At 43.4% G+C, this 24,486-nt stretch overlaps 1 protein-coding gene and 1 long non-coding RNA gene across 5 annotated transcripts in view; both read right to left on the bottom strand.

Annotated features, from left to right (window-relative positions):
- PALM2AKAP2 (PALM2 and AKAP2 fusion) overlaps positions 1-24,486 on the bottom strand; it is a 427,797-nt gene that overhangs the window by 342,318 nt on the left and 60,993 nt on the right. For all 4 annotated transcript variants that reach the window (XM_030566709.1, XM_030566710.1, XM_030566712.1 and 1 more), the window contains exon 2: positions 2,720-2,800. In XM_030566709.1, the coding sequence (XP_030422569.1) occupies positions 2,720-2,800 (81 nt within the window). The remainder of the gene's footprint in view (positions 1-2,719; positions 2,801-24,486) is intronic.
- On the bottom strand, positions 7,386-16,208 carry LOC115653417. Its single transcript, XR_004000917.1, has 3 exons — positions 16,120-16,208; positions 8,592-8,601; positions 7,386-7,397 (listed from the first exon to the last, which is right to left on the bottom strand). It is a non-coding gene; the product is annotated as an uncharacterized LOC115653417 (long non-coding RNA).

The following is a 24,486-nucleotide window of genomic DNA, read 5'->3' as shown; positions in this document are numbered from 1 at the left end:
CTACAATACTTGACATGAGTCAGGCAGGCCAAATAACATTTTAGTTGGTTGCCTGCAGTTCCATATAATTGACCCATATAATTGAAATGAAAAGGATACCCAAGAGTCTCCTGGCTTTCTCTGCTCCCACACAAACAAACAAAAGTACGGTATCACCCTTCCAACAGGATCCATGATCAAGGATGAACCTCTGCTGCCAAAGCAGTGTTTTACCTGGCTGTGCTTTGCTTCAGGAGCAACCAAGTCCTGATTTGTCCAGAGCGCGTAAAACAAGCAGTCACCAGAAATCTTCAGGGTCAAAACACATAGAAAACAGGCTAATCATGTGCTCTCGGATCCCCCTCCCCACTCTCTAGGGTTTTCCTATCTGGGAATAAGATCTGTCTTGACCTAAGGTTTTGGTTTTTAGAGTCTCATAGCTTCTTCGCAATCCTTCGAGGCAGGGCCTAGCAGTGGTAAGGACCATCTGTGAAATATCAGGCACAGAGGTATGTGGCACAGAACCAGAATGGCTGGTTCTCCATCATCTCTTGCAAGAGGCCCCAGTTTAGAAGGCATGCTGGGGCCAGGAGCGGATGTGGTTGTGGTATTCCTACACCTCTTCTTTGGCAGAACAATGACCATAGAGACTGTTTCAGTGAAATCATGAACTGGGGCAGCTGTAACCTGTGTTGCTTGCTCCACTAGTGCTGTATAAGGGAAGCATAATGGTCTGTCCCTTGGTCATTGTGCCAGGCTCAGCACTGGTGCAGGGATGGATCGGGGCCGTAGTCTCAACCCATGTACGTTTCCTCACTCCCAAATGCAAAGATATGTCATGTAACCATATATTGTCTTAATTCTGACCTCCCTCGCTTTCCTTTGACTGTTACTGTTATTAGTCCTGGTCCATTCATGAATCAAATAATAAAGGGAATAGCATACGTAATTATCCCCTGCATCATTTGGGGAATATGTGCAATGGTCCAGATCCTCAGCTGGTGTAAATCAGCATGGCATCACTGATGTCAATATAGCACCACCACTTTACACCGGTGGAGTATCTGACCCAATAACACTGCCTTATACCAAACTACGCAAGGATGATGATATTCTTATACCTAACTATACACACACACACAACAAAAATACAGTGGAAAAAATGAGGTCATCTGAAACCAGCTTTCCAAACACACTAATTGATAGGATTTCATGGGAAGCCCATATTGGTGTGCTTGGAATCAGTTAACATGGCAAAAAAGATACCCAGCTTACAATAAGAAAGCATCAGAGATGCATGTTATCTTCCCAGCCAGAGTGTGATCCTGCATACTCTGTCGCCTTAGCTCATGGTAGCCAGAAGTAATTCTCTCTCTGGGATCTAATGGCAGCCTGAACAAAATGGCAACTCATGTTGCCCCACAGGAATGCAATCATGTTATCTCCGGATAATGCAAGAGACAACGTGTGTCACCACTAGGTTTGTGGTGACAGTGATGGAGCATTTGCCTAGGCTGCAATCAATTACTTGCACTTAAATTCATTATGTCTAAAACCCACAGCACAGTTTACAGATTATGATGGAGACTTAGAGATATATGAAAAGAATCCTGTCTGTAGCACAACTTGAAGTCTGCTCTTTGAGCATGTGTGTATATAGAATGTATTACACACACACACACAGAGTACCCCATATACTGAGTGTGTGTGTATTACACCCAAGCATTTATATTGTGTAAGTCTTATATATAATGCACACACAGAGTATAGTATAGTCATTTTAAAATAAACTCGAGCATGCTTGATGCAAGGACAGATCAAAAACTAAATCCTCCTTGTTTTATTCAGATGAATAATCCTATTGCATTCCAGAGGATCCCTTGACTGAGTTAGTCCAGCAAGATTTGGCCCCAAATAGAGAGTTGGATACAAAAGCATTGTGTGTGTGTGTGTGTGTGTGTCTTTCCCCCTCTTTCTTACATGCATACAGGTATAAAGGCAATCTTTTCTACTTGCAGCAAAAATAAAAATAATTGGGCTGATTTTCAATTAGGCTGCAGCTTTCATGGACTTCAGTGGGAACTGGGATTGCTCAGTGGATTGTAAAAAACAGGCCATATTTTAAAATATATACAGTATATGTAAAAATTAGATGCACATGTGTACATACCCTTTCTGCAGACACGTATGTATAAGATTTACAGTGCTATGTATGCTTTATAATTGCACATGGCAATTAAACCTTTTACCACACACACACACACACACACACACACACACACACACACACACACACACACACACACACACACACACACACACACACACAGTCTCTCTCTCTCTCTCAAAAGCTAATGCTTGTATGCTAGAGTGACCGACTCTATAAAAATCCAAGCCAGCTATGTAGACAGCAAGACCTCTTTTAATCCATGAAGTGCACACCCATATCAACAGCTATAGGCATCTTATCATTTTGTATAGTAAATGACAGCATTTAGTAACAATACACATGCACACCCTTCTGCCTTTCTGCTACCTACGCCATTTCAGTAACAATGTCCAGTATATGAGAAAGACACAGGATGAGGAACAGGCAGGACATGATTAGCTGAAAGAGATAGGCTTCGGCAGTGAAAGCTGCATGTCGGAGCAGGTTCTTCCCAGCTTCCAGACGTGTGATCTGCATGTCTAATAATGGACAGATTTAGTCAATCCATCATTTCTGGCATCAGTTCCTTACCTTGAAATGCTGTAGTTGAAGTATCTGGTCCTCAAGCTGTTGTCTCTTGCCTTCTATTTCTGTCTGCCTTTTCCTTTTTTCCTTGGGAAAATAAAGAGAGAGCACGTCAGAGCGATGGGTGTCTTAAGAACTGCGGATTCTCAAAAGAGAATTTAAGCAGCCAACCACATCTGTACAGATGTCACCAATGCCATCCACACAGACATTTCACCTGCTTCTCTGGCTGTGGGTATGCAAACAGCAGCATCCTTGCAACATGTCAGCTAAAGACTAGCTACTTGTTCACTGAGCAGGAGAAATTCTCCTCACTCAGATTCAGCCATAGAAGCAGCAACTGAGTACACAGCCCTGGAGAGGGAAAAAACCCTGGGGATTCTAGCTAACAATGGAGTTAGAGGGACACAGATACCCTTGAGTATATTATTCTACAAGGTCAAAATTAAGGCTTGCTTGGCGCAAAGAATGACAATAACCCTGTAAAGAAAGCGTGTGATTGCATAACTGATAAAAGAGGGATAATACTAAGATTACAGACCGCATCCTTCTCCCATTGAAGTCCGTGATAAGACTCCACCTGAGTTCAATGGGAACAGCTTCTCTTCAAAACACTGTATTAACCCACCAGCCAGCTTCAGTGCTGAGTCATTTAAAACACAAATGAAAAATATGTACTTTGAGCAACTGGCACCCTTCTTGGCAATCTTAGCAGAGAACGCCTAGGACTGAGTTGACCGAACCATTTTCTCTCCCTTAAAAGGGTTCCATGACAGCAGAATAAGTCCAATCGTGAGTGGCTGTGAGTGCTTTGCAAAATCTCACTCACCGAGACCCTGGCACTTCAGCAGGTCTATAGATGCAACATCTACTTCAGCAGGCAGTGGATCCTTCTTTCCCCCTGCAGCAAGGGAATAGCGGCCTCCTCTTCTCAATCCCTTGCTGTTGCGAGACAGTCATTGATAGTCTCTTCCAGCTTTCCCTCATACCATCAATTGAAGCAGGCTATTGGCTATTTCTTCTGCCCCTCCCTCCCCCTGGGTTGCTTCAGAGCAGTTCCCTCTTCACAAACAGTTTGGGCAATGGGGGAAATTGTGAGGAGATGGATGCAGAAAGACACAAATACCCACAAATCAATTTTTACTGGGTCTGTTTTTCATATCTGTGAACCACCTGTGAACCATATGTTTTAGTTACCATGAGCCCAACTTTACAAACCTTAAAGCAAGCCACTAAAAACTTCTAAAAGTGACCTCAAATAGTTTTGTTACACCAAAAAAGTCACAACTTTGTATCTTGGGGCTTTGCAGTGACAGACACCAGTTCTGGGTATCCCACTGAGATCCTGGGAATTCTCCTTTTTCGAGTGGTTTAGACCTCTAAGCCCTGCAGATATGTAGACAAAAGATGTCACTTGTCTGGGACTGAATCTTGCCCATCCTGGACCTTTGACGGGGTAATTTTGAGGAAAATGTCCATGTTTATAGCGTGGAGAAAACATTTTTGTAACAGGTTGATTAAAAAAATGGATGCTGCCTGGAACCACTCAGGGGTTTCAGATGTTAAAACAAACCATGAGAGAGCTGGATTAATGAACAGAGGACAGATAAGGTGGTCAAACAATTACGAACAATTGTTTGAACAATAATAAGTGACTTTGTAATTTATTACATAGATATCTCCTCTACATATATAGTGAATTATATACTTAAACACACACACACAGACTTAACTAAAATCTGTAAGTATATTAGGGCCGGTCAAAATTTTTCTAAATTTTTTTGATGGGAAACTAAGTTTTTACTAAATGAAATTTCTTGAAAAGAGCCTGCTTTCTGCAGAAAATTTATTTTTTTATTAAAAAAAATCAAACACCTAATAGAAATACTTCGTTTTATGGGATATCTTGCTGTGGTGCTTCATGAGAATTGTAGTTTATTTTCTTTCCATCCTCATTCTCCTCTACGATCTGGACATCATGGCCTGGGATTCCCATGATGCAACTGCCTCCCTTCACAATGGAAAGTAGGGTGCATCATGGGAGATGTAGTCCAATCCAGGAGTCCTGCCTACAATGAGATCTGGAGCATTTGGCACCCAGAGTAAAACTCCCATGATGTACAGCAATGGGTTATCCAAATTGTAATATTTACATTTATGGGTGAAATATTTTGGTTTCTGATTTTTCACTGAAAAGTAAAAATTTTCCACAGTAAAAAAGCCCATTTTCTGACCAGTTGTAAAGCATATACATACCTGCATTATCTACAACTTATAATGAAAGAGAGAGGATCTGACTCCTATGTACACTGGTCTAGCAATGTAAAGGAGTCTTCAAGTGAGTGTAAAGAGAACTTACACCCACCATAAGGCTCCTTTATTTTACCAGCACAATGTAAAAGAGTCTTAGTGTAAATTACAGTAGGCATAAAGGGAGGTAATTAGAGGAGCAGAAATTTCCAGAAATCTGAGTAGCTGACTGGAGACTTTCCAGACAATGAGATTTGTCAGGCCATGGCACAGTCTTCCAAGAGAAGTGGTAAAACCCCACTATTTGGTACTTTTGAAGCAGTTGCTCAAAGTACTATAAATAGGGTTGCCAAGCTTCTAATTGCACAAAACCGAAGACCCTAGCCCTACCCCTTCCCTGAGGCCATGCCCCCTGTCCTGCCCTTTCCCCGGTCCTGCCCCCCTTACTACATTCCCTTTCCCTCGGTGGCTCACTCTTCCCCACCCTCACTCACTTTCACTGGGCTGGGGCAGGGGGTTAGGGTGCAGGGGAGTGAGGGCTCTAACTAGGGTTGCAGGATCTGGGGTGGGGCCAGAAATGAGGGATTCGGGGGGGAGAGGGCTCCAGGCTGGGACAGGAGATTGGGGTGCAAGAGGGGGTTAGGGCTCCGGCTAGGAGTGTGGACTCTGGGGTGGGGCCAGGGATGAGTGGCATGTGGTGCAGGAGGGGGCTCCAGACAGGGGGTAGGGCAGAAGGGTTCAGGATGTGGGAGCGGGCTCTGGGCTGGGTCAGGGCTTGGGGTGCAGGAGGAGGTGGGGGCTCCATCTGGGTGTGCAGGCTCTGGGGTGGGGTTGGGGATGAGGAGTTCAGAGTGCGGGAGGTTCAGGATGCAGGTTGAGGCAGGCAGTTGGGATGTGGGAGGGTGTGAGGGCTCTGGCTAGGGGTGTGGGTTCTGGGGTGGGGCTGGGGATGAGGGGTTTGGGATGCAGGATGGGCATCTGGCTGGGACAGAAGAGTTCAGGGTGTGGGAGGGGGCACTGGGCTGGGGTAGGGGGTGCAGGTTCTGGGGTGGAGCCAGGGATGAAGAGTTTGGGGTGCAGGAGGGGGCTTTGGGTTGGGGGGGCTCAGGGCTGGGGCAGGAGATTGGGGCTCAGGGCTGGGGCATGCGTTTACCTCCGGTGGCTCCCGGTCAGTGGTGCCGTGAGGAGGCTTAGGGCCTGTCCTGGCTCCATGCTGCACCCCAGAATGGCCAGCAGGTCCGGCTCCTAAGTGGAGGCGCGGCAGGTGGCTCTGCGTGCTGCTCTCGTCTGCAGCTTCCTTTGGCCACGGTTCCCAGCCAGTGGAAGTGCAGAGCCGATGCTTGTAGTGCTGGGGGCTGTGCGCAGAGCCCTGTGGCCCCGTTTTGGAGACGGACATTTTTGCTGCTTCCAGGGGGAAGCGCGGAGCCAGGACAGGCAGGGACTAGCCTGCCTTAGCTCCGCAGCACCGCTGAGTGGACTTTTAACAGCCTGCTACGGTCCCTTTTTGATCGGGTATTCTGGTTGAAAACTGGACACCTGGTCACTCTAACTAGAAGACATATAATACATACAGAACAATCTCATATTGGCAAAGAAATGGACTCAGGGGTCTTTTCCATCTCTAATTTCTGTGATAATTGCATACAAAAAAAATGCTTACATAGTGCAGGCTCCTATACGTACACATTTTAATTTCATGCACTTTAAATGTTGCACATATAAAATCTGTACTGAGTAATTTTGCAACTACCTGAACTGTGGCATGCATATGCCCATTTGTGTCTGAAAATGGGTGTGCACAGATAATGTGCTCATGCACTTTTTGGGGGGTGGGGGAATGGCCCTCTGTATAAAGTGATATCCACTGGAGATTTTTTTTTCCTTTTTGCATTTTTGATAAGAACAGAAAACTGCATGGCTCAGGGGTTACAAAAAGAACAACATTCTTCATGGTGGCTGTGACATTATTGATATAAACTGGGACCATATAGAACATGGGTTGCAACCAAGGTCCTGTAGTGGTACCAAATCCTATGTAAAGGGGGTCATATAAGGTGTCTAAGACCAGGTTATGAGTTACTGGTTATGATTATGCTGTCTGTATGTCTGTATCATTTTGTAGTTGAAGTTATAAGTATTGGCTCTATACTGTCTATATTTCAAACTTGTGCTGTGTTACTGGGAAAGATCCCAGACAAGTTGGTGTCAGCTCTGTTTAGCCTGCTTGATGGCCCATTAAGGACCATCACCTACACAATTGTCTCATCAAGAGAAGGCAGTTACGCCCTGTGACTCAGCAGGGTGTGCAGAAACTGGCCCATGTGACTGCAAACTCCATTTTGCTGTAATTTTCCACAGTAAGAACAAAGAAGTGTTCTTACACCTGGAAGTGCCTATATAAGGCTGATGCCTCATCTCCATCTTGTCTTCAATCCTGCTTCTTACCTCTGGAGGGACTTTGCTACAAACAGAAGCTCTGCACAAAGGACTGAATGACCCATCCCAGCTGGGGATGTTCCAGAGACGTGATTTGACCCTGCAGTTTACTCCATCACTGCTACAAGCCTGAACCAAGAACTTTGCCATTACTGTATGTAATTGATTCCATTTAACCAATTCTAGCTCTCATCTCTATCTTTTTCCTTTTATGAATAAACCTTTAGATTTTAGATTCTAAAGGATTGGCAACAGCGTGATTTGTGGGTAAGATCTGATGTGTATATTGACCTGAGTCTGGGGCTTGGTCCTTTGGGATCAAGAGAACCTTTTTCTTTTACTGGGGTGTTGGTTTTCATAACCATTCATCCCCAGGATGGGTGGCACTGGTGGTGACACTGGGAGACTGGAGTGTCTAAGGAAATTGCTTATGTGACTTGTGGTTAGCCAGTGGGATGAAACCGAAGTCATTTTTGTCTGGCTGGTTTGGTTTGCCTTAGAGGTGGAAAAACCCCAGCCTTGGGCTGTGACTGCCCTGTAAGAGCAATTGGTCCTGAATTGGCACTCTCAGTTGGGTCCCGCCAGAACCGCATCGTCACAGTGGCTTCTTGCAATTTTGGGCACTGAGGAAATAACATTGTAGTTTTACAGAGCAAGGGACTCATCAGGTCCCATCCTGTATTCTCCTATCTTATGCTTTCTTTCCTAAAAGAGCCTGTTTGTCTATTTAAGATAGTAGATTAAAATGATTAGAGCTGCCTCTGTTAATGGCAACAATATTCTAATAATAAGGATAATTCCCCCCTGTTCTCATCCAGTAAGTTTTTCCTGTTCTGATTTGATTTGATTTGATTTGTGTGGGAGTTTGAATCCTGTTGTCCTGAAGCACCATGGGCTAATCTGAAATACCTACTTCCTAACACTTAATTGACCTATTTTTTTACTCATAGCAAAGAAAGCACTTAACAAAATATGATCTAAATCACCAAGCTATTTTCATTGGCTGGTTGTGTCATGCCTTATAATGGATATGACAAGAGAGCCTAATAAAACATAGCTTAAAAAAATGTCTTTTTTGTTGTTGTTAAGAAAACAAAGCACTTAGAGTATTTTCCCCTCAGGCAACAAGACAGAACATGCTAAAATAATTGAACCACTTACTAACTAGTGGGCATCTGTGGAATTAAATCACAATATTAATCCTGTTTCCACTTGCCCAGTTCTCAGTCAGCCTGACTGCATCTCTCCTTCCCCTGGTCTTTCGCTATAGACCTAGGCTACTGGATGAGGTATCTCATGTTAAAGATATTTTTCTTCTGAAGACTGTATGGCTCAGGGGGATTGGTAATTGGATATAGGAGACTGTCACCTTTAGGTCACTACTTCAAATCCAGCCCAGATTGCTCATAGTCAATGAAAGCTGTTACCCTAGCATAACTATTCAATGGCTCATGTGAAATGAATTTTGTGATATCAGTCCAGTTCCTAGTGGTGAGCAGGTTTGCACAACATAAAACCCACCTCTATAGTATATTGCCTTGTCATATAATGTACTTCAGTGATATGGTTAATAGTAAATCATAACACATTTATAATAAATTTGATCACAAGTGAATGATATTTAACCATTTTCACTGATGTACATTTTATAAATGCAAAATCTCTAGTAGTAATTGTAGCCAGTGTGGTGGACCCCAGTTCTAACAACGGGCAGAAAAGTGAAGTAAAATGAAACGCTCTAATGGGAATACATCAGCAATGCACAGAGTGCAGCTCTGGTTATAAGAAGTTATTCAATCACATGTCCGCATACTACCAATATTACTATCAAGCACCGGACTCACTGCTGTGTTCTGCACCTGGTGCTAGTCACATATAGTGAGCAATATGTTCAGTAGAAAGTCTTTTCAGGATTGGCCATGTTCTGAAGATGTTAGGTGAAATCTTGGCTCCACTGAAGTAAGTTCACATTCACTTAGATGCTTTCCTGAATTACAGCCTGTAAGAAAGTGTTCTACATTGTGTTTCCCTGAATAGAAAATATCGTTTTCAAGTGGGCCTATTATTTTAACAGATACTAATTTGCTAAGGTTCTTGTTAACAAGAAAATAAAAACACATGCTTTAAATAGGTTTATCCCAGGCAATTTTGTTTAAATGGATGTCTAATTTTTATTTTATAACAAGTAAATACTATATTATTATTTCAGACAATAGAGTTAACACTAATATCTTTTTTGATTGGAGTACAAGTTTAGTTGATAAAGGTAATATCATTGATGTAATACACTTAGGCTTCTATAAGGGTTTGATTTAGTACCACATGACATTTTGATTAACCCCCCCCCCCAAAACAATATAAAATGAACATGGCACACATTACATGGATTAAAAATGGGCTAACTGATGGGTCTCAAAATGTAACTGAAGATGGTGAATCATCATCAAACTGGTGTGTTTCCAGTGGGGTCCTAAAGGGATCAGTTCTTGGCCTTGTGCTATTTGTTAGTATCAGTGACCTGGAAGAAAACATAAAATCATCACTGATAAAGTTTGGAGATGACATAAAAATTGGAGTAGTAGTAAATAATGAATAGGATAGGTCACTGATTCAGAGCAATCTGATCAGCTGGTAAACTGTGTGCAAGCAAACAATATGTGCTTTAATACAGCTAAATGTAAATGTATACACATATGAAAAAGAAGGCAGGCCATACATACAAGATGGAGAATTCTATCCTAGAAAATAGTGACAGAAAGATTTTGGCGTTGTAGTGGATAATTAGTTGAATGCGAGCGCCCAATGTGAAAAAGTGGCCAAAACAGCTAACGTGATCCTAGGATGCATGAACAGGGGAATCTTGAGTAGGGATAGAGAGGTTATTTTGCCCCTATATATGATACTGGTGAGATGGCTGCTGGAATACTGTGTCCAGTTCTGGAGTCCACAATTCAAGAAGGATACTGAAAAATTGGAGAGGGTCTAGAGAAGAGCCAGGAGAAAGATTAAAAGATTAGAAACCAGCCTTATAGTGATAAACGCCAGGAGCTCAATCTATCTAGTTTAACAAAGAGAAGATTATGGGGTAACTTGATTACATGCTATAAGTATCTACATGGGGAACAAATATTTAATAATGGGCTCTTCAATCTAACAGAGAAAGGTATAACACAATCTAATGGCTAGAAACTGAAGCAAGACAAATTCAGAGTGGAAATAATGTGTAAATTCTGAATGGTGAGAGTAATTAATCATTGGAACAATTTACCAAGGGTCATGGTGGATTCTCCATCACTGACCATTTTTAAACCAAGATTTGCTGTTTTTCTAAAAGATCTGCTCTAGGAATTATTTTGGTGAATTTTAATGGCCTGTGTTTTACAGGAGGGCAGACTAGATGATCACAATGGTCCCTTCTGACCTTGGTATCTATAAATTACCCAGCATAAATAACTTTCTTGCATTATTCCTGATAATGGTATATTCTCCTTTCTGGATTGGAATGCTCAGAGACTAAAGCATCATGCACTGCTGGATGGAAATATGGTAGCTGACAAAGCATTTAGTTGTGTACAATGTTTCTGGCAAATGGTGATCACACTTCATCAATTACTGGAATTCTCCAATCAGTGCAGGACTGGCAACATCTGAATCAAGCAATTTTTCTATGATTGTTTCAAACTATGATTCTTGGGGACCACAGGCAGCATATCAGCTGCATGAAAACCAAGAGGGTAGACTTTAAGTAAGCAAGCTTGTTCAAAGAGTTTGCATCAAAATTATGAAACCCCCTGGCTTTGATGTGAAACTTGGTGGGTTTTGCTCAGAAACTTTACCCAAAACTCCAAGTGAAACTTGTGTAAACATGGGGTTCCACGTGAATTGGAACTGAAGGAAATGGTCACATAAACTCCAAGTAGGGTGACCAGACAGCAAATGTGAAAAATCAGGACAGGGGGTCACGGGTAATAGGAGTCTATATAAGAAGAAGACCCAAAAATCAGGACTGTCCCTATAAAATCAGGACATCTGGTCCAGGGCTGCCTGGGGGCGGGGGGAGCCAGAGGGGCAATTTGCCCCAGGCCCCCACGAGAATTTTTCGAGGCCTCTGGAGCGAGGTCCTTCACTTGCTCCAGGGGCCCCGGAAAACTCCTGCAGGTCCCGGGCCCCCGGAGCTTCTTCCGCTCCCCGTCTTTGCCAGCGGGGGGTCCTTCCGCTCTGGGGTGGAAGGACCCCGCCGGCAAATTACCACTGAAGCGGGACCCACCTCCGAAGTGCAGCCAGATCTTCGGCGGTAATTCAGCGGCGGGGGGCCCTTCCATTCTGGGACCCGCCGCCGAAGTGCCTCGAAGACCCGCGGCGGGGGGTCCCTGCCGCCGAATTACTGCTGAAGACCTGGCTGCACTTTGGCGGTGTGTCCCGCTTCAGTGGTAATTTGGCAGCAGGGACCCCCTGCCGCGGGTCTTCGAGGCACTTCGGCGGCGGGTCCCGGAATGGAATGACCCCCCCCCCCCCCGCCGCTGAATTACTGCCGAAGCAGGGCCGCCCGCTGCCCCAGACCCCAGGCCCCCGGAATCCTCTGGGTGGCCCTGATCTGGTCACCCTAACTCCAAGCAAAGCAAAGCTGCTAGGTTTTGCACACCAGTGATATTTTCCTACCCCAGCCAGCAGAGAAACATGACATGTGGAGAAAGCAGTCAAAAGTAGTCAATTACAGACTGCTCTGACCCCAGTGTGGCATAGCACCATCTTGTGGATGCTGTGTGTAGCTTTAAGAGGTAACAAGAAATAGGCTTGAGAGAGAGATGAAGAAAATACAGACGTTCAGTCCAGTTAGGTTGTGGATATGATAGTTAAATAAAAGCATTTCACTGAAAGCTCAGACTCTCTGCTTCTTGAAGAATACAACCCCCAGCAAGAGGTAGACTCCTCTAAATAAGATCTAGGCCTAAACCAAACCTCTGGATCTAAACAGGTCCTGAATGTTTGGGAACACTCAGATCTGGAATCAGATTCCAGCTTTGGATCCCCATCTCTACCCAAACTAATGAGACAAATGGCAAAGTTAGGGCATTCATTTACTTCTTCACATATACAAATCAGTTCTTAGCAAAAAGAAACAGCTTGCAGAGCGAGGTCACTCTTGTTGCCTCTGTATTTTGAAATCTGCTTCTTGAGAATGAGATTTAGGCCAAAATGTTCAACTTGAATGCAAGAAGTCAGGGACTCAAATAAAAATGGCCTGATTGTTCAGAGGTGCTGAGCACTGCTAGCTCCCACTGCTTCAGCAGGGGGCCTGGGTGCTCAGCACTTCTAAAAATCAAGGCACTTTTACTCAGGTGCCTAAATGTAGCTTGAGATCATAAATCTAAGCCCTCAAATATGAAAACATTGGATTTCGTGCCTGCTTATGATCTCAGTGTAACCCCACAGTAAATCCACTGACATCACTGGATGCACTCTGAAATAGCCTGGCTATAGAAGAGAGCAGTGCAGGCCACCCGCTTTTAGGCTCAGAGGCATTCAGCTCACTGTGCCACTTGGTTGGGGTATACCAACGTAATGCTAGATTGATCAGTTAGACTCAGTCCTGAATAAAGGCACCCAGTCGCAATGCCTTCCCTGTCCCGTCATTATCTCAGGCTGGGGCAGCAAGTTACAACAAACATCTGAAAAGTTTTCAGCATATTTCTCTCCTCAGACCTGGCCAGCTTTGCATGACTCTATCCATTTCCCGCCCCCTTCCGCCGCTCCATGCCTGTTTGTTCACAGAGGGAAATATTCAGATTGCAGGGTGTGTGTTCTACACCATGCCTGGAACCTCCAGCGCTGTTTGGTTTTACTAGGCAGAGCTGTGGCGGGTCAGGGCCTCATTCCTCCCCACCCTTATTTCACACCCAGGCCATGTAAAACAAAGGTGAAATCTAGACCACAGAACTAAGCCTGTGTATGCTGCTCCCACTGACTTCAATGGGAAATTGTGCACCTGAATCCAATGACAAAATCAGGGGGATGAAGAAGGTGCAAAAATGTTGTGGTGAGTAGGTGGGAATCACACCGCAGCTAACTGGCAGTATGGTGCTCCAAGTATTAGTAAGTCTCCGAGCACAGATTTCCCATTGCTTCATCACTGCAATATTCTAACGAGTTAAGGAGGAGCAGGTGGAAGGGGGAGGAACTAACTATGGTGTTAATTGGAAATAAATGCACAAAAAATGGCACTAACAAAAGAAAATTACAGGGCATGGTATTCTGCTGACAAGGACAGAAAATAATTGCAGAGAGATATGATCAAACAGCCATGTAGGTTTCTTCAGCAAGGCATTATTTTCTCTACCAAGCACAGTTGGTGGCTATTATTCCCTGTATATTTAAGCCAGGCTGATTTTATGGTAGCAAAAAAGGATTCTGACAGTTGAATTTTTTTTCTGGTTCAGGGGCATTCTGCACTTTGGGAGGAAGAGACCATCTGTGATTGTGCTAATGACTGCAACCTGCACTTACCACAATCCCAGAGAAACCACCCTTCATGGAACCTAATGCTCTGTTACAAGTTAAAACCTCTCTGATTTTTTTCCCCCTCAGCCAGGCACTTTGAAGAACAGAGTCTTCATTGTGGTGACTTCACCAGCTATTTTACAGTGAAATAAAATATGTAGAGGTTTTTTTTTTCTTTTGCTCCTACTCTCAGTGCTAGCATTTCACTGGAAAAAAAATACAGGCAACCAAGCTTAATTTTTTTAAGTGACTGGTTCTCTCATTCTCTTTCATTTCCACATGGCCGATCCTTTTATTTTCCTATTGTGTTTCAGGAGAGGGAAAAACTATAATTACAAGCAACCATCTCTGCTAGTTACAACAATGCAGCCTAGTACTGGATGCTCCTTGTAAACTGTGATTCAAAGCATCTTCTGCAATTGTAAACAGAATACAATAGAAATTACAGCACTGAGGCGGTGGGGGAGGGGGGTCTTGAAGATGTGCCATTAACAGAGTAGAATAAACATTCCTCAATGGCTGGTGGCAAGACGCCTGCTGCTACTTTGGAATAATCAATGCACACTTACAAAAGTAAATGCGCGTTCTTGTATTTACAGCAGGGAACGTGCATCTCAGCACATTGCCAAGTACATCAGATTATATCACATGATATGCCCACACATGACTGCACTTGGTGCAAATCTCATTGCTATGAGTAGCCCATATAATGCTTTCAGTCGCAAGTTAGGGGTTCGTTCTAGTCTCCTGCTTCCATCAGCATGTAATCTGAGATACCTCAGAACAAGGTGAAAACAAGTTTCCAGCCTGCTCCAAACAGGGCATATACACATGCTACTTATAGTCCATCCTGCCGCTCTCCTTGGGGTTTCAGTTTATTTGTAATTCAAACAATGACAAAACAAAAACAGCTTGGGCTTTTCCACCTAGCCTTGCTTTTCTTAGAGTTTTCCTGCAGCTTTCCACCTCTGTCCTGGACCCCAGCTCACTGCCTGGAGAGACACTCCAGCCTCACGTACACCAGTACTTTGGTTGGCTCCTGCCAGCCTAAGTCAGCAGTACTTACTCCATCTTTATACGGAGTGGCAGCATCACCCTACATACTGAATTCCTATGCAGGGTCCTAGGAACTACCACCCTGTTACACCCTTATAAACCACTTACCTCCAGATAGGCTTCGAGAACAAAATCCAAATTTGGATCTGGATTTCAAACACCTGAAGGTTTGGTGTTTGGGATCTGGGTCCAGCCCCAAAGAGGACATTGTGGCTACTCCACCTGTGGTGGCCTTGGAGTAAGAGAGAACACTGCAGGGAGCCCCTACACATAAACTACCTGCAGGAAATAGCTACAACAAAGATACGGATGCCTATTCTTCCTGGGTCAAGCTGTATTATTACTGTTCTTTATTAGTATTACATTTAATGCCTAGAGGCCCCACCAGAGAAAAGACCTCATCGTGGTAGGTGGTGTACAAACACAGTGAGAGACAGTCCCTGCCCTGAACAGACAATGAGTGAGAGAAAAGCAGGTGTAATTCCACAGGTGAGGTGGGTTTGTGGAGCACAAGAGTGGAGCACCAGTAGTGCTCCAAGCAGTGGTCAGCATCACAGATGGGATGTGCCTGGGCAGCGTGGGGCACAGTCATAGGAGTTCACACTACATCTGTGGGACAGGAGTAGCAACCACCTTTTATATAACCCATCTAAATGAGAGATGTTACTTTCATTGGCTCTCTCCCCACCCCTTTCCACAGTTCACAACTATTTCCTTGAATGATGGGAGGTAAAGGAGAGAATGGAGTCAACAGCCAATATAGCTTCTGCTGAAGTGTCCCATCCCTCTCTTGCTGAACTGGGACATTGGCTTGGAAGGATGGAGCTCCCTTTTGGAGCCACACCAGTCAGTCAGCTGCTGTACATGGGACATGCCTGAGTATTTTGCTCTTGGGCATGGAATAGACTCATTCCCTAGGGATAGACTCCAGCAAGGGAGCAACTAGGGATATATGGGAAACTCCAAACAGCCTGAAAGCCACAAAAGAATGGTGTCTCTGATCTCCAGAACAGGTTCTTATTAAGAAGCAATACTGATTCACCCAGAGAGAGCAGTGTCCTGAGGGAAAAGCCGAGCAGTACCCTAAGGCCGGAAATATGTGTCTGTATTTATTGTGTTCCTGAATCCCATTTCTCCAGCAGGGAGCACAGAGCACAGTGCCAAACATCATAACGGCCATACTGTGTCAAACCAAAGGTCCATCTAGCCCAGTATCCTGTCTTCCGACAATGGCCACTGCCAGGTGCCCCAGAGGGAATGATCAGAACAAGTAATCATCAAGTGATCCATCCCCTGTTGTCTATTCCCAGCCTCTGGCAAACAGAGGCTATGGACACCATCGCTGCCCATCCTAGCTAATAGCCATTGGTGGACCTATCCTCCATGAACTTACCTAGTTCTTTCCTGAACCTTGTTATAGTCTTGGCCTTCACAACATCTTCTGGCAAGGAGTTCCACAGGTTGACTGTACATTGTGTGAAAAAATACTTCCTTTTGTTTGTTTTAAACCTGCTGCCTATTAATTTCATTTGGTGGCCCCTAGTTCACGTGTTTTAAGAAGGAGTAACACTTCCTTATTTACTTTTTCCACACTAGTCATGATTTTATAGACTTCTATCATATCCCTCCTTAGTTGCCTCTTGTCCAAGCCGAAAAGTCCCAATCTTATTAATCTCTCCTCATACGGAAGCTGTTCTATACCCCTAATCATTTTTGTTGCCCTTTTCTGAGCCTTTTCCAATTCCAATATATCTTTTTTGAGATGTGGCAATCACATCTGCATGCAGCATTCAAGATGTGGGCATAACGGATTTATATAGAGGAAATATGATATTTTCTGTCTTATTAGCTATCCCTTTTTTAATGATTCCCAACATTCTATTCACTTTTTTTTTTTTTTTTTTTTTTTTTTTTTTTTACTAACACTGCACACTGAATGGATGTTTTCAGAGAACTATCCACAATGACTCCAAGATCCTTTTCTTGAGTGGTAACAGCTAATTTAGACCTCATCATTTTATATGTATAGTTAGTATTATGTTTTCCCATGTGCATTACTTTGCATTGATCAACATTGAATTTCATCTGCAGTTTTGTTGCCCAGTCCCCCAGTTTTGTGAGATTCTTTTGTAGCTCTTCACAGTCCGCCTGGGGCTTAACTATCTTGAGTAGTTTTGTATCATCTTCAAATTTTGCCACCTCACTATTTACCCCTTTTTCCATAGAATCATAGAAGATTAGGGATGGAAGTGACCTCAGGAGGTCATCTAGTCCCACCCCCTGCTCAAAGCAAGACCAACACCAACTAAATCATCCCAGCCAGGGCTTTGTCAATCCAGGCCTTAAAAACCTCTAAAGATGGAGATTCCACCACCTCCCTAGGGAACCCATTTCAGTGCTTCGCCACCCTCCTAATGAAATAATTTTTCCTAATATACAACCTTGACCTCTCCCATTGCAACTTGAGACCATTGCTCCTTATTCTGTCATCTGCCAGCACTGAGAACAGCCAAGCTCCATTCTCTTTGGAACCCCCCTTCAGGTAGTTGAAGGCTGCTGTCAAATCCCCCCTTGCTCTTCTCTTCTGCAGACTAAATAAGCCCAGTTCTCTCAGCCTCTCCTCATAAGTCATGTGCCCTAGACCCCTAATTATTTTCGTTGCCCTCTGCTGGACTCTCTCCAATTTGTCCACATCCTTTCTGTAGTGGGGGGCCCAAAACTGGATGCAGTACTCTAGATGTGGCCTCACCAGTGCCGAATAGAGGGGAATAATCACTTCCTTCAATCTGCTGGCAATGCTCCTACTAGTGCAGCCCAATATGCTGTTAACCTTCTTGGCAACAAGGGCACACTGCTGACTCATATGCAGCTTCTCATCCACTGTAATCCCAGGTCCTTTTCTGCATAACTGACGCTTAGCCAGTCTGTAGCAGTGCATGGGATTCTTCTGTCCCAAGTGTAGGACTCTACACGTCCAGATCATTTATGAATATGTTGAATAGGACTGGGCCCAGTACAGACCCCTGGGGAACACCACTATTTACCTCTCTCCATTCTGAAAAGTGAGCATTTATTCCTACCCTTTGTTTCCTATCTTTTAACCAGTTACCAGTTCATGAGAGGACCTTCCCTCTTATCCCATGACAGCTTACTTTGCTTAAGAGCCTTTGGTGAGGGACCTTGTCAAAGCTTTCTGAAAATCTAAGTACACTATATCCACCGGATACCCCCTGTCCACGTGCTTGTTGACCCCCTCAAAGAATTCTAGTAGATTGAAGAGGCATGATTTCCCTTTATAAAAACCATGTTGACTCTTCCCCAACAAATTCTGTTCATCTTTGTGTCTTGTAATTTTGTTCTTTACTATAGTTTCAACAAGTTGGCCCGGTACTTAAGGCAGGCTTACTGGCCTGTAATTGCTGGGATCACCTCTGGAGCCCTTTTTTTCAAAATTGACATCACATTAGCTATCCTTCAGTCATTTGCTATAGAAGCTGATTTAAATGATAGGTTACAGTAGTTCTGCAATTTCACATTTGAGTTCCTTCAGAACTCTTGAGTAAATACCCTTTGATCCTGATAACTTATTACTGTTTAGTTTATCAGTTTGTTCCAAAACCTCTTCTAATGACACCTCAGTCTGGAACAGTTCCTCAGATTTGTCCCCTAAAAAGAATGGCTCACGTTTGGGAATCTCCCTCACATACTCAGCCATGAAGACCAATTCAAAGAATTCATTTAGTTTCTCCACAATGGCCTTATTGTCCTTGAGTTCTCGTTTAGCACCTCGATCATCCAGTGGCCTCACTGGTTGTTTAGCAGGCTTCCTGCTTCTGATGTACTTAAAAATGTTTTTGCTATTACTTTTTGAGTCTTTGGCTAACTGTTCTTCAAATTCTTTTTTGGCATTCCTAATTATATTTCTATACTTCAGTTGCCAGAGTTTATGCTTCTTTCTATTTTCCTCACTAGAATTTAATTTCCATTTTTTAAAGGATGCCTTTTTGTCTCTCACTGCTTCTTTTACTTTGTGGTTTAGCCACGGTGGCACTTTTTTGGTTCTTACTATGTTTTTTAATTTGAGGTATACATTCAAGTTGAGACTCTATTATGGTGTCTTTAAAAATTGTCCACGGAGTTTGTAGGGTTTCACTTTTGGCGCTTTACCTTTTAATTTCTGTTTAACTAACCTCCTCATTTTTGTGTAGTTCCCCTTTCTGAAATTACATGCTACAGTAATGGGCTGCTGTGGTGTTTCCCCCAAGACAGGGATATTAAATTTAATTATATTATAGTCTCTATTACCAAGTGGTCCAGCTATATTCACCTCTTAGATCCTATGCTCCACTTAGGACTAAAGCAAGAATTGCCTTTACTCTGGTGGGTTCCAGGACTAGCATCCCGTCCTGAGATGACATGTACCCACTCAATATGGGGATAGTCGAAATCCCTCATTATTACTGAGTTTTTTATTTTTATAGCCCCTCCATGAGCATTTCACAGTCACTATCACCGGTCAGGTGGTCGGTAATATATCCCTACTGCTATATTCTTATTATTAGAGCATGGAATTACTATCCATAGAGATTCTATGATACAGTTTGGTTCACTTAAGATTTTTACTTCATTTGATTCTACACTTTCTTTCATATATAGTGCCAGTCCCCCAGCAGCACGACCTGTTCTGTCTTTCCGATATATGTTGTACCCTGGTACTACTGTGTCCCATTGGGGCCTTATATTCCTGTAATAAAGTGATTAAAATGCCTGTGCATGTATTGGTAATGCCTGCAATCTCACCTTGTAGAAAAAAAAATAAAGATGATTGACCATTATAAAAGTTTGCCATTGATTATCCTCATTCCACCAAGTTTCTGTGATGCCTATTATATCAATATCCTCATTGAATATGAGGCACTCTGGTTCACCCATCTTATTATGTAGACTCCTAACACTGGTATATAAGCACTTTAAAAATTTGTCACTTCTTAGCTGTCTGCTATTACTTGATGTAATTGAATGTGACTTTTTTTTTCATTTGACTGTTTCTCATCAGATCCTACCAGTATTTTATCATGTTCCATGCTCTACTCTTTACTAGGACATAACAGATCTCCATTAATAAATCCTCCCGTAAGGGATGTCTGTCCGAACCATGTGTTCCTCCGCACCTATCGCTTTCCCCCAGCTCTCAGTTAAAAAACTGCTTTATGACCTTTTTAATTTAAAGTGCCAGCAATCTGGTTCCAGATCAGCTGGTTGCATACAACCATACTCCAGGAACTATGTTTAAGGATTTAAAGGAATTTGACCTAATCGAGAGACTTCCATTAAAAAGAATAGAACTTCCTTTAACAGAACTTTATAGATCCACAACCACTAGAATTGCTCCACCCACTGGAACCTGACAGATTTCGTGCTTACATCACTCCTATGCAAGACAGCAAGTCACTCTCTGTGTAGGAGAAATATATGGATACAACTAACTGTTTGCATGTTGAGCGTGTACAATTTAGTCACATATCTTAGACTGGCAGGTTACAGAGGGTGCCACCTATGCACGCGCATCAACTGTTATGACTTGCTTAAATAAATTAATGCGTGTGTGCCTTTTAAAGCAAGTATCACACTAGATTTTATGTTAAGACCTACAGTAGTACTGGCCAGTATAGCAGACTGTCCAGTGACAGTCGACAGGTGCAGCTGAGTGAACCATATCAGCTGCCCAGCCCAATATGGTACACATGCTCCCCACAGAGCCCCTATAGTTCTTATAACTCCACCTTGCCTCCCCAGGGACAGTCTCTAGATGCTGGTACTCAGGCAAGTACACTTGGTCCTTACCCCACAGCCTAGCTGAAGGGTTATAACTGAGACTGAACAATGCCAAGCTGCCTATGAGTGGGAAAGTTGCTCCCGGACTGCTGGAACAGCTTACAGAGTGAAATATGAGCTATGATCTGATTGCCCTTAGCATGCGTAATTACAGGCACTTGGTCACAGAGTCTAGCGAACATGGTGCACCCGAAGAATGATCACTTAATTAAAATCACCGCCCACCTTAAGCAAAATAAAAGGATGGCGCTGCTCCCAGAGCAACAGCTCCTAATAAAAAGTGATGAATACGGGAAGGCATTTCCTTCTGAAAAGTTGCCTCATTGCCACTTTTGAAAAGCAACATAATTAACAAGGGTTTCACTGAAAAGCCTGGGCAAGATTCTTAGAGTGGATTCTTGGCTTCCTTGGAATAACTCAAAAGACTCCTATTGACTGGGACTAGGATTTCACCCTCAGTATCCTGATTTATGGACCCCTGATGCATAACTAGGGTTGAATGAAATGGTTAGGATAAAACAAACCCCAACCAGGGTCTCTGCCCAAACCACAAACCAAACTAAGCCCTTAGTAAATGGAAAAATTCAGATGACTTTAAGGGCTCGCCTAAATGGTGAGCCACTGCACGGCAAGCCAGGGTACGAATTTACAGCAAGCCAGCTTGCCATGTAGGAACCTTCCATGCAGACACTGCGACAGCGCAGTGAAGGTCCTGGAGTGTGGGTAGACACACTGCTGTAGACAAGCCCCGACACACAATTTTTTTTCTGTTTTTGTTTGGGCCTGAATATGGATGTACTTAAACATCACAAGACAGAACTTTCAAAGACTTCCAGACCAGATCTGCGGAACAAGGAACTTAAGTTGGTTTGGGCTGAACTTCACAGGAGTATCCAAATGTTTAGTTTCTATATGGCTGTCAGACTTCTGAATCTAGAGAGACTGTGGTTGAGAGGATCTAACTATGGAGTGACCTTTCAAAGGCAATCAGGTAAATCCACAGACTGCATGTCTTCAGGAAACACTGCAAAACTTTCCTCTTTGAAAACACCTTTCCATCATAACAATGACAATCGCACCACAGACACCCCTTTTATCCCTAAACTTTTACCATTTTCCCCCTCTACATCCATCCCCCAAATAATAAAAACTAAAACCCTACCCCAAGCAGAGTTCTAACCTTGAAAAAGGAGAAGTACCAGAGACTCCATGAAGTCCACTAGGGACTGTGCTGTTGCTATCAGTTTTACATGGCAGGTGCTCAGAACACTACAAAGCTAGACAGTGGTATTAAACCTAACATAGATTTGTCCATTATTACTGATAACCCTGAATACCACTCAAATAGGATAGATGAATACGTCACTCCAGTGCCTACAATGGGACACCTCCAGGATTATTTGCATTGCTTGTTAACTTTGACCTTGTTTCACTGTAACTAGAGTTGGTTGGGAAATGGCTTTTTCTGAGGGTTTTTTATTAAAATAAATGAAAATATTTTGTTTTTTTCAAAACTTTTAGTGGAAAGTTTCTGTTTTTTCCCCATTTTGAAAGAAAATGTCTGCAAAAGGTTTGATTTTTTCGAAAATACGTTTTTTAATTGAAAAACATTTTCACCCGTTCTAACTGTAACCTTGATCTGTACCCTCAAAAATGGAATTAGAGAGGAATGGTGACTGCCTTGTAGGTTGCTTACACTATGTTTGTAATCTAATTGTAGTAACTCCCTGTGCAGTCACATTTCCACTCATTGTCCAAGGTTTATTGTGCCTCTCTGCTGTTGGGAAGGAGAAATGTAGGATTTGTTTGGCCTTGGCTTTACTCAGTCATTTTTCCAAAGCTCTGCACATTCCCTTTCATGACTCTTTAAATATCTTTGTAGTAAGCAGGGTCTGAATGGATGCAGGATGGTGGTGGAGAGGCGTGACAAGCAGCCAGCAGGGCGGCGGCCACGAGGCGTGATGAGCAGCCAGTGGGGAGGTTGGTGGAGGGGCGTGGTGAGAGTGGTGAGCAGGTGGCTGGTGAGCAGCTAGTGGAGCGAGTAAGATGCCTCTTTACCCCACCCAATGGGGAGGTGAACTCTGCAGATGCACCTCTGAACTCTGGGGCTGCACTGACCAAGGACAGCAACTGTGAGTGGGGTGCAGAGAAGGGTCAGGCACGTTAAAGGGACTTTCATGTTGCTGCACTTAAGAACTTGAGGGGAAAAGGACACTGCCCAACCTACTTGGGGTGGGTCTTTTACTCATGATTTATGTTTATGAACCCTGTCTGTGGTGTTTTCCCAAATTAACTCTGAGTTACTTCCTTCCTTTTATTAAAAGTTTCTTTTCTACACTGACTCTGTGCTTGCGAGTGGGGAAGCATTGCCTCTCAGAGGCACCCAGTGGTGGTGTGTAATTTCCCCAGATTACTGGGTGGGGGCTCAAGTCGGTTCAGTGTTGTATCAACGGAAAGGAACCCCTAGATATTGAACCCGGCCCTGGTTGCTGCTGGCTCCACCTGAAAAGAAACAAGATATAAAAAGCTGACCTTGTTCTACAACTTTTAGATGATCCTAATATTATTATAATCACCATTAAGAATGTTGTGAACCTTAAAATACTGATTCCACTAGAGGCTTGGTTGAGTGATCACTGCAACCTTAAATTAGATTTGGACTCAGACCTCCAGAGGTGAAATGGAACTCATTTCCTCCACCTACTCCCTATTAAATACTGATTCCTGATTGGTGAAAACAAGGATAAGCATCAACATGGCTGCAATTTGGGGAAGTAAGTTTATTTTTCTTTTGTAGCCATTTTGATTGTACCCTGATAAACATCCCCCACAAGGCTGGTTAGTTTTCACTGAGAGACGGAAGTTCATTGGAAAGAGAAACGAGAAGCGCCCTGCTGCTGCTGAGTGGGTGCGTCCTGTTCTGTCCAGTCAGTTCTCAGCAACGACCAGGTATGCTGTGGGGAAACTTGCAGCATTAATTTGGATACTCGACTAGTGTCCAGTTTCTTGTTTACGTTTTTCAATATAAGTAAAGTCACAGTAGAGAAAACGTAAGTGAATCGCATCAGACATAGAGTCAGGTTTTGTGTTTTAATGCTTACAGCCTGGCTGGATTAGCTCACTACAGCTCCACATCAGAGAGACTTCCCCTTAGCTTTCAGATGTGGCAGCCTGCTTTCTGTGTGTGAGACATTCAAATGCTGATACAGATTGAGCACACTAGATTTCCCAGTGTAATAACAATACTTAGCAGCTGTTTGTATTTTCAAAGCGCTTTATGGACATTGCCTAACTCTCTATTCCAGTGAGGTCAACATTATCCTCACTTCAGACAGAGGGAAAAAAACAGATCCAGACTTGCCTAAGACCACAGAATGGATCAGGATGAGAGCCGGACTAGAACTCTGGATATCCTGGCTCTTGGCCCTGATTTGCTTTTGAAATGTATAACACAAATACACTTAGAAACTCAATGAACAGGCAAATCGTACCTCTGCTTTTATTTCCCCCAGGCAGAATTCTCCCTCCACTTTGGAGGTTTCCCAGCCTAAAACCTTGGAAGTCTAACATAGCCAGCATGATGCTAGGTAGGATTAGAAAGGATTCCTTCAGAGTCTATCACTGCTGCTCCATAGTCAGCTGACGAGATCACTGTTAAGACCCAAGAACCATATGGGAGCTGGGCATGCTGTCTCCAT

This window comes from Gopherus evgoodei, chromosome 6, assembly GCF_007399415.2.
Source record: "Gopherus evgoodei ecotype Sinaloan lineage chromosome 6, rGopEvg1_v1.p, whole genome shotgun sequence".
Lineage (NCBI taxonomy): Eukaryota > Metazoa > Chordata > Testudines > Testudinidae > Gopherus > Gopherus evgoodei.
Note: the sequence above shows the minus strand (reverse complement) of the source record. Positions and strands in the feature narration are given on the sequence as shown.